Consider the following 10,553-nt stretch of genomic DNA (forward strand, 5'->3'; position numbering starts at 1 on the left):
CTCGGATGCTTTTAGTCTCTAGTGGTGGAAGAAAACTTCTCGCATGCTCTTCAAGACCTGGTTTGAAATCTTTAGAACAAGCTGAGATAATTGCGCATGCATCGTAAATCACGAATTTGAGGCAGATCTTTCGATTGTTGGCATAACTGAGCTATTGTATTCATAATAGAAATGTAAAATGAATAAAGAACATTTTGGCTTGGATAGACATATCTTTTTTTTGTCCTGACAGGAGAAACTACAAACTGATCTTGGCCAAAAGGTGACTTATCAACACTGACATGCTTGTGAAAGTCTTGCCTGCACTGCCAGCTTACAGCCAATCACTCTCACATTTTCTGAAAGGCTCAACTGCAGCCACTATATTATACTGAGTCTTTTAGACATCTGTCTGTCATTGTGCCTCTTAGCCTGTGGGCATCTTCCTCTCATACAGATACATCACAAGCTAACCTCAGACTTCAGATGAAATGCCTGCAAGCCCAAGCAATTCATCTTGTGGCTCAATGGAGTTCAGTACAGAGCTGAATGAATGGCATAGAGTTGAACTGTTGTCTTACCGTTGTATATTTAACATGTTTCTTACAGATCCAGTGGGAGTGTATTAATCCTAAGTACCAAATGAAGAAGAAAAATTACAGAAATTCTGGAATGGTAATTCTTACCCTGTGCAAGGTGAGGAATCCTGACACTTTATGTCTAATGTGTGTGTCCTTTTTTTTTTTTTTTTTTATTGTTCTAGTACAATATTTGCTCTATTAAATGGGTTGGATATGGTCACTTTCTGTCATGTAAACCAAGTGTAATAGTTGACTTTGGGGACTAGTGGAGTGATATTTGCAGTAGCTACTGTAGGTGAACAGGCGTGTTCAGGTGTACTGTATTTTGTACACCTGAAATGATCTGTTAACCAGTCAGTATCCAAGACCAGAACTATAAGTTTAATAAGTGTTATTTTATTTCTGTTTCAGATCATTAAGATGCACTCTTTCCTGGATTACATCATGGGAGGATGTCAGATTCAGTTCACAGTAAGTAGTTTTGGAAGGCTTTCGGAAGACATTTCCCCGCTTTTTATTTTACTGTCATCTTAATCTTTAAGATAAACCAAACTCCACTGATAGAGTCAATATACTGTAGCCTGGATCTTGTAAATTGTGTAATCTGCTGGTTTAGTTTCTAGCTGCATGTCTTTAATGTGTGTCTACGTAATGTGTTCTTTGAATTAAATTTCTGTAATTATTTACTCATTTTCATTTTATTCCAAATCCTATGACTTTCTTTCTTGCGTTGAACAGTGAAATTTTGAAGAATTTTTCACCCAAAAAGGAAAATTCTGTCATTAATTACTCACCCTAATGTTGTTCCAAACCTGTAAAACCTTTGTTCATCTTCGGAACAGCAATGCAAATACCACATTCAAGGCCCAGAAAGGTAGTAAGGACATGGATAAAATAGTGGTTCAACCTTAATTTTATGAAGCTACGAGAATACTTTTTGTATGCAAAGAAAACAAAAATAACGACTTTATTCAACAGTTTCTTCTCTTCCGTGTCAGTCTCCACTACGCATTCATGTGAGTACCACAAATGCATGTTCATGTTGCTGATGTGATACTTTCGTGAATGTGCGTCGAAGTCTGACACGGAAGAGAAGAAATCATTGAATAAGCGCTCAGATTTCATCAAATTATCTTAATTTGTGTTCTGAAGATGAACGAAGGTCTTGCGGGTTTGGAACGACGTGAGGGTGAGTAATTAATGACAAAATGTTCATTTTTGGGTGAAAAATGGGTTCAAAGTTTGTAGCAATTTCAAATTCTTGAATGATTTTAGATTCAGATCTTTTCAATGAATCATTTCACTCAGTTCACAAAACCATCCTGAATTCCAATCTCTAATCTGGTTCCAGTGGTTCTTACAGGATGTTTATAGGGTTATAAGAATAATTAAAGCTGCAAGCAGCGATGAAAGGACCCTCGCACCCAGGCTCACCGCCATCACGTGGTCATAGGAAAACAGGGAACAGTGGGCAATATGCTTTTAAAGTGGTAAATATAGGAGGAATATGTGAAAGTCATTTATATGTGCCAAATTTCCTGCTGCCAAAAAGACGCGCTATGATTATAACTGAATATTGGCCTTTAGATGTGCTCAGGCCAGGACTCTTATCAAACATGTGAAGTTTAGGGCAGATCAGACATTGCATGTTTGAGTTAGTGTGAAACAAGTCATTTCCTTTTGACAGCAGGTGGCGCTATAATTGTAACTGAATATTGGCCTTTAGATGTGCTCAGGCCAGGACTCTTATAAAACGTGTGAAGATTGGGCATTGTATGCATGAGTTACGACAACTTCCTGTTTCATAGTATTAATTGCATGCTTTAGCACTTAGTAAGTGTTGCAAGCATGTTTGAGCATGTTTCTAACATGTTTAGCACACAGTGTCATAGCTTACTGTGTTGTTAAACATCTCACTTCATGTTGTCAGTAGGTGGCGCTATAACTATAACTGAATATGAGCATGTAGGTGTTTTCAGGACAGGACTCTCATCAAACATGTTAAGTTTCGAGCAGATTGGACACTGCATGTCTGAGTTACATCAACTTCCTGTTTTACTGCATTAATAACATGCTTTAGCACTTAGCTAAGTGTTGCTAGCATGATTTAAGAAGTTTGTAGCATGTTGCCAGCCTGTTTAACACTTGCTCACTTTTTAATATAAACCTAAGAGTCCATTACAGTGTTAAACATGCCACTTCCTGTTACCAGCAGATGGTGCTATGACTATAACCGAATACGGTATGTAGATGTGTTCAGGACAGGACTCTTATCAAACTTGTTAAATTTGAGGCAGATTGAACACTGCATGCCTGAGTTACAGCAACTTCCTGTTTCACTGCATTAATAGCATGCTTTAGCACTTAGCTAAGTGTTGCTAGCATGTTTTAGTATGTTTGTAGCATGTTGCCAGCCTATTTAACACTTGTTGACCCTTTTTAATATGCTCCTAGGAGTCCATAATAGTGTTAAACAGGTCACTTCCTGTTGCCAGCAGGTGGCGCTATGACTATAGCTGTATATGGGCATGGGTATGAGTTCAGGACTGAGCTCCTATCAAACGTGTGACGTTTGGGGCAGATCGGACATTGCTTGCCTGAGTTACAGTAGTCTCAGCCTTAGACGTCACGCCCACAGACCGTTGGCTAAACGTCTGATGCATATGAACTATGATTGGTTGTTTGATATGTCGGTCAAACGGCCTCATGGGCGGGCCTTGGCCAATGAAAACGGCCATATATTCCAGACCTTCAGACGGCTAAAGGTCTGGCTACGCGAGACTAGAGTTACAGCAACTTCCTGTTTCATGGCGAAACATCAAATTTTGTCAGGCCGCCAGGTACACGCCCCTTGACGAAAACTCAAGATCTTCGTTAATTTAGCATCACAAAGGCCTTATGATTACACGCAGTAAATTTGAAGACGATCTGATTAAAACTGTAGGAGGAGCTTTTCAAAGTACGAGGCCTGGAAATTGCAAAAACTGCTCAAAAATCGTACAGGAAATTCAAAATAACGTACTTCCTGTTGGGTTTTGGATTTTTCTGCATGTACGTAAAACGTAGTTCGAGGCGCACTCTTTTGAAATTTTATAGGTGGCGCTATCGAGCCATTTTGCAACACCCACTTCTGAAACTCATATCAGATTTAAATTTTCGCCAGTTCTGACCCGTGTGCAAAGTTTCATGAGTTTTGGAGCATGTTTAGGCCCTCAAAAATGCGATTCACTTTGGAGAAGAAAAAGAAATATAGCTGCAAGCAGCGATGGCGGGCCCAAGCCATCAGTGCAAACGGCACCCCGGTGGCATCAGGAAAACAGTGCCCAGCGGGCACATGCATTTACAGTAACCCTCTGGCAGTCTGGTTTTAAGGGATACCGCAATTAAAGGGTTAAACCAAACCATCAAGACTGTGAAAGACTGTTACTTTAATAAATCGCCACAGCAACACCGCACAAAATATCCAAAATCCATTCGCAATTGAAGTTCCTCAGTGTTTTGGCATCATGTAGACAAAGTTTGGTGTGTGTAGTATAATTCTCCTCTGAGGAGTATGCATAAATTCACAGCCATATTTTTGCAAAAATCCACATTAAATTTAAAATAGCCGACTTCCTGTTCGTCGTAGCTAATGACTGTAAATTAGAAAGTTGTCCAGCTTGATGAAAGCAATATATGTACCAAGTTTGGTGACTGTAGCTCAAACTAACCCCCCTAGTTTTGTCAAAAGGTGGCGCTATAGAGTGCCTCTTCCACGCCCTTTTATGAGCTTTTGCCAGTGTCTATCTATCATTAATACTGATATGTGTGCTGAGTTTCATGAAATTCTAAGCATGTTATCTGCTTCAAAATGACCAGAAAATAATATTGAAGTTTGACATGTTGCCATGGCAACAGTATTTTAGATATCAATATTCCCCTCACAGTTTTACATCGGCCGTATTTTGACATTATTCTGATGAAGTCTGAAGCAAATTGAGTAAAAATAAGATGCTGAATTTAAAGCATTTTGAAAATGACACACTTCCTGCTGCCAGTTGGTGGCGCTATAACTTTGACTCCTAATAGTCACATCTATGCGATCGGCATCATACACCGAACAAACCACTGAAGTTTGATCAAAATCAGACAATGTATGTGGATGCTATTAGACACTTCCTGTTTCTCATTTCTCGCCATAACTTCATTGCCTCGCCACGGGCAAACCGTTCGACAACAAAAATCCCTTCACAATATAGCATCTCCAATGTCTTCAGATCATGTTCACCGAATTTGGTGACAATCGGTTGGAAATCCTCAGAGGAGTATATCAAATTCCAGAACATGTGCTTTTTACACAGCCCTGAATAGCTCACTTCCTGTTGGGTGGAGCCTATGACATGCAGTGTGAAAGTTGTTCAGCTCAATGAGATCTATATGTGTACCCAGTTTCATATGAATACGTGCAAGTATGTGTGAGCTATACATCAAGCTTTCTGACTGTGTTCCAGGGGGCGCTGTAGAGCCCCTGGGCCTCTGCGGCGTCCTAATGACCACAGATTCCAACGCGTGTGCCATTTTCAAGAGTTTTTGAGCATGTTAAGGCCCCCAAAAAGTCGAAAGAAAAATAAAAGTTAAGAATAATCTTTAGAAAAACAAGAGGGCCCTGCGCCTTAGTGGCTTGGGCCCTAATAATAATAATCCTTAGAAAAACCTTATTAAATCATTAATAATAAACGGAGCAATTCCAATAGGGTCCTCACACCATCGGTGCTCGGGCCCTAATTACTTAAATTTTAGTCTTAAGCTATCATTTAACTTGAAATATGGTGTATAAAAGTTGTATATCCATATCCACTTTTATGGTGTTTTACATCCTTTTTGAGGCTTTTGATGTTCCAGTCATTGCAATTCTTCAAAATTTTGCCTTATGTCTTCCATGAGAGAAAATAAACATACAGGATTGGAACAACATGAGGGTTAGTAAATAATGCCAAATTTAAATTTTTGGGTGAACTATCCTTTTAACAAATGTTGTTCTGCAGGTGGCGATTGATTTCACAGCCTCAAACGGCGACCCTCGAAACAGCTGCTCCCTCCACTACATCCACCCTTACCAGCCCAACGAGTACCTCAAAGCGCTGATCGCTGTTGGGGAGATCTGCCAGGACTACGATAGGTGACCTACCAATCAATCCCTCAATCAGTCATCTAGCCAACCAATAAATCAGTTAATCAATCATGCAACCAGTCAAGCAAACAGTCAATACTTTCATTTTGCCAAATGAAATTTAATGGGCTTACTAACAGAGCTACTCCATCACAAAATGTTTACACCAGATATTTTCTCAGTACAGGCAATTAACCAAACATTCCAACCAATTAATCAATCAATTATACATTGCATCATTTAATCAGGGATTCAGTCTTCTCCCGTAGGATGCAGAGCTGTCATGTCAAGGATTGTCTTTCTACACTTCAATCACTCTCTCGCCCAAGATGTCACTTAAGCTCAGAGTCAATTATATTTGACCCCTCACAATGTCACATCCCTGCTCACCTCATTGCTCATCTCTGGGGCTCAATGCGCGCTCATTAATCCTTCCTGCTTCTGATCTGTTTCCAGCGACAAAATGTTTCCCGCTTTTGGCTTTGGAGCCCAAATCCCACCAGACTTCAAAGTAAGTTCGTTATTTTTATATGTTCAGAAAAGAGCTTTTTTTTTGTTATATTTTAAAGGCAAACAATTGTATATGTAATTATGTGTAAGTTTGTAGAAAGAAAGAAAAGTTGTCACTTAAAAACAACTAAAACTTAGTCTTCTTTTTTAAATGTGATTATAGTTTTCATTTGACTTTTTTTATTGCATACTTAAAAGTTGAAATTACTCATTTAAATTTACATTTAAGATCAAATATTTAAGTAATATTCTTTTTTAAAGAACACTCATTTTTTAAAATAATTTAATTAAATTTCTTTATTGATTGATTTAATTGACTCCTCTAAGATTTAACAGACTGAATTTGTAGTTTGATTGTAAGACTACAAGAAGTTTCCCATACAGTACAATAAATTGGCATGAAAACCAGAGTGCCCTGAATCTCTCACAGTTACCTGACAGGAGATTTCTGAATAATTCATGAACTGCTGATGCCCTTTTACAATAATCACCTCATCATTCCTGCTAATCTATGCCAATCACTCAAAATCAGGTCATCTGATTGGTTGCCATGTTACAATCAGAGGTCACGGCCGCGGTGTGGTTGAATGTGACTCGAAGAATGCATTTTAGTTGACCGAGGTCCAAGCCACGGGGAAGCTCCATGTTTTATGCATGATTTTATCCCTTCCATTGGCTGCAATAACTCGGAATATAAATGAACCATAAGAACTTATGAATAAAATAAAGAAATTAAATGTTTTAGTTCTTCCAGAACATTATATGAACCTTAAAGGATTAGTTCACTTTTAAAAAAACTTTTGCTGATAATTTACTCACCCCCATGTCATCCAAGATGTCCATGTCTTTCTTTCTTCAGTCGAAAAGAAATTAAGGTTTTTGATGAAAACATTTCTCCATAAAATGGACTTCATTGGGACCCAAACGGTTCAAGGTCCAAATGACAGTTTCAGTGCAGCTTCAAAGGGCTTTAAACGATACGATGAATAAGGGTCTTATCTAGCGAAACGATCGGTCATTTCAAAAATAAATAAAAAAGTTTAAGTTTTATAAGCACAAATGCTCGCCTTGCTCTGTTCTGTGATGCGCGTTCGTGACATCACGTAATACGCAATTACGTGGAAAAGGTCACGGTTGAGCTAGGTGGAAGTACCGAGTCAGTAGGCTTTTTAATATTAAAACACCCAGAATACGCACACGAAATGGGCATTTTAAACGATAAACTGACACAAAGACATTTGAATATGTGTATATGGTCCTCCTTCCGCACATTTGTAAACACTGACTCGGTACTTCCGCCTTAGTCAACCGTGACCTTTTCCACGTAATTGCGTATTACGTGATGTCACGAGCATTTGTGCTTATAAAACTTAAACTTTTTTTTTTATTTTTGAAATGACCGATCGTTTCGCTAGATAAGACCCTTATTCATTGTCTGGTATCGTTTAAAGCCCTTTGAAGCTGCACTGAAACTGTCATTTGGACCTTGAACCGTTTGGGTCCCAATGAAGTCCATTTTATGGAGAAATGTTTTCATCAAAAACCTTAATTTCTTTTCGACTGAAGAAAGAAAGACATGGACATCTTGGATGACATGGGGGTGAGTAAATTATCAGCAGAAGTCTTTTTAAAAGTGAACTAATCCTTTAATATCATAATCTAATATCACCAGAGTTCAAAGTTTAAATCAATTCAGTTTCTTTCTCTGTGCCATTTGAAAAAGCTATTTGTTTCTAAAAGCGGTAGACTCACTCTGTCACTGATCTTTCAGTTTTTGTCACTTAACTGTGACTTCTTTCCCTCTTCAATACAGGTTTCTCATGATTTTGCTGTCAATTTTGATGAGGACAACCCAGAATGTGCTGGTGAGTCATCAAAGTGTACATAACTACATAACGTCATGCCTTTACAAACATTTTTTTTTTTCTTTTTCAAAAAGAAAGCTCAATGGAATCCAAGGTATTCCTACTATATGAGTCAAACATCTCCCACACACACTCAATGGTCATTTTCAGGTCAGTAAATGTAAAAGACCACCATTGGGAAAAAAAGGGTAATATGACGTCTATTCAATGTCACATTACAAAACAGATAATCAATCAATGCAAAAAATAAAACAAAGCATCTAAACTTTAAGGCTTTTTTAAAATTCTTACCACATCTTGTTTTAAGCATAGAATTAATGACACAATTTAGTGAGGTTTAAAATGAACTTAATGTTTTTAAAACAACTGATTGTATTGACCTGAGCGGCTATGTGTGTTTTGCAGGTATACAAGGAGTTGTCGAGGCTTATCAGAACTGCCTCCCGAAAATCCAGTTGTACGGTCCCACTAATATTGCTCCCATCATCCAGAAAGTTGCCAACTCTGCCTCCGAGGAGATGCACACCAAAGAGGCCATGGTTAGTCAGAGAGCGAGAGAGAGCGGGAGCACCTTTAATTAGACTGAGGAGCTCAGTTTCAGCACAGCACCATATTGACTCCATCTGCTTTACTGCTGTTGCCTTCTTATAAAAACAACCCAAGTTGCTGATGTGAACAGAATAGAAAACATGCTGTGGAAGAGCATGGCAAAATTATTACTTAATCAGGATTTTTGTCTCATTTTCTCATATAATATTAAAACATAATTTTAACAATATAAATTTACTTGAGAAGCCAAACTGCATTAGATAATGCTTGTTCTCAAAAAATAGTTTATTTACTTACCTACATGCTAATTTATTTTATCAAAAAGTAATTTTGTGAAATATAACCATTTACAGTTAAATAGCATCGAATATGCTTTAAGTGCTCAAGAAGCATTACTTATTTTTATCAATGTTGTTTAACAAATGTTTATCAAAACATTTTTATATATTTTTTTTGAATGAAAATTGCCATTCAAAAGTTTGGTTAACTATGCTAAAAGAAGAAATTACTATTTTATACAACAATGATCTATTAAATGGTTGAAAGGCGACAGTATCTTTACCATTTCAAAATAAATCTCTACATTTCAATTAACTGCTGTTCAATTAACTATCTACTTATTAAAGAATCCTAAAAAAAAGTATCACGGTTTCCATAAAAACGAAACCACAAAAAACGTTTTTCAACATTGATCATAATAAAATACATTATTATTAATTGGGGATACTATTAAGTCTGCTATAACAGAAATAAATTACATTACAATATATATTTAATTAGAAAATTGTTATTCATATTGTAATATTACAGTTTTTATTTTCTTACCCCACTGGCTAATGTAGTACGGTGTATGCTGAAAATAAAACTAGAAACTGTTTGTTGATTCTAATGGAGCTTTGAGTGCAAGACAAAGACAAATGTGTGAGTCCTCATTTTTAAATGTTCTCTCACATTTTATTAACCTCTTTCCTCCTTTTTCCTCATCCATTAGGAATACTTCATACTGCTAATCCTGACAGATGGAGTGATCACAGATATGGCAGATACACGAGAGGCCATCGTCCACGCCTCTCACCTGCCCATGTCTGTCATCATCGTCGGCATAGGCAGCGCAGATTTCAGCGACATGCAGATGCTGGACGGTGACGATGGAATCCTCCGCTCTCCTAAAGGAGAACCTGTCCTGAGGGACATTGTGCAATTTGTGCCCTTTCGCAACTTCAAACATGTGAGTAAAAATCAGCATCTTAGTTCACCCCCAAAAAAGTCTTGCGATGTTGAAGTAAATAATAACAAAACGTTTCTACACATTTGAACACAAGTTTTTTTCACATTTGAATTCATTTTAAAAGAATCTTGTCAGGATCTGGTGAAATCGTGAACATAGAAAGCAAAACCTGAAAGTTTTAAGTGATTACTAACAACTTGAAGCTTAATGAACAGATGTTTCTAATGAAGAGAAATGCTTCATCCCAGGTTTGGGGATTTAAGAAACTGTATGGTACCTCTGGTCAGAGCATAGTCATGAAACCAAACTACAAGTGGATGCCGTACATCTGAAGGCATCCAGGTTTCTTTTCATCTCTGTCCCCTCTCAGGTAAGCGCGTTGCTCTCACAGCTGTCTCTCTGAGCTCCAATAACAAGCATCTCGGCGCTGGAACAGAGGGAAGGAAAACATCAAAGCTCTTAGATTTTACAGGCCTGTGTTTAGTTTAATTAAGGAGCGTGAAATCATTCATGTAGAACAGTCTTCATTATGAAAGCATTTTTTAAGAGACGTTAGGCATATTCTGTCCTACTTTAACCCAGCAATATTCCTGCCTCTGAAACTGAGTTCATGCAAAGTTCAGGTTTTTTATTCCATTTTGAGTTAAAATTAGACAAAATTGCCTTTGTTTTTGTTTTTTAAATCTCATAAA

The 10,553-nt window shown here is 37.6% G+C and overlaps 1 protein-coding gene across 1 annotated transcript in view; it reads left to right on the forward strand.

Moving 5' to 3' along the window:
* The window catches only part of LOC306884778 (copine-4-like), a 29,711-nt gene that overhangs the window by 15,412 nt on the left and 3,746 nt on the right, over positions 1 to 10,553 (forward strand). The window contains exons 9-15 of the mRNA XM_079440967.1: positions 589 to 675; positions 972 to 1,031; positions 5,585 to 5,718; positions 6,166 to 6,220; positions 8,033 to 8,084; positions 8,490 to 8,623; positions 9,625 to 9,861. Coding sequence (XP_079297093.1) covers positions 589 to 675; positions 972 to 1,031; positions 5,585 to 5,718; positions 6,166 to 6,220; positions 8,033 to 8,084; positions 8,490 to 8,623; positions 9,625 to 9,861 — 759 coding nt within the window. The remainder of the gene's footprint in view (positions 1 to 588; positions 676 to 971; positions 1,032 to 5,584; positions 5,719 to 6,165; positions 6,221 to 8,032; positions 8,085 to 8,489; positions 8,624 to 9,624; positions 9,862 to 10,553) is intronic.

This window comes from Barbus barbus (genome assembly GCF_936440315.1).
Source record: "Barbus barbus genome assembly, chromosome: 19".
NCBI lineage: Eukaryota > Metazoa > Chordata > Actinopteri > Cypriniformes > Cyprinidae > Barbus > Barbus barbus.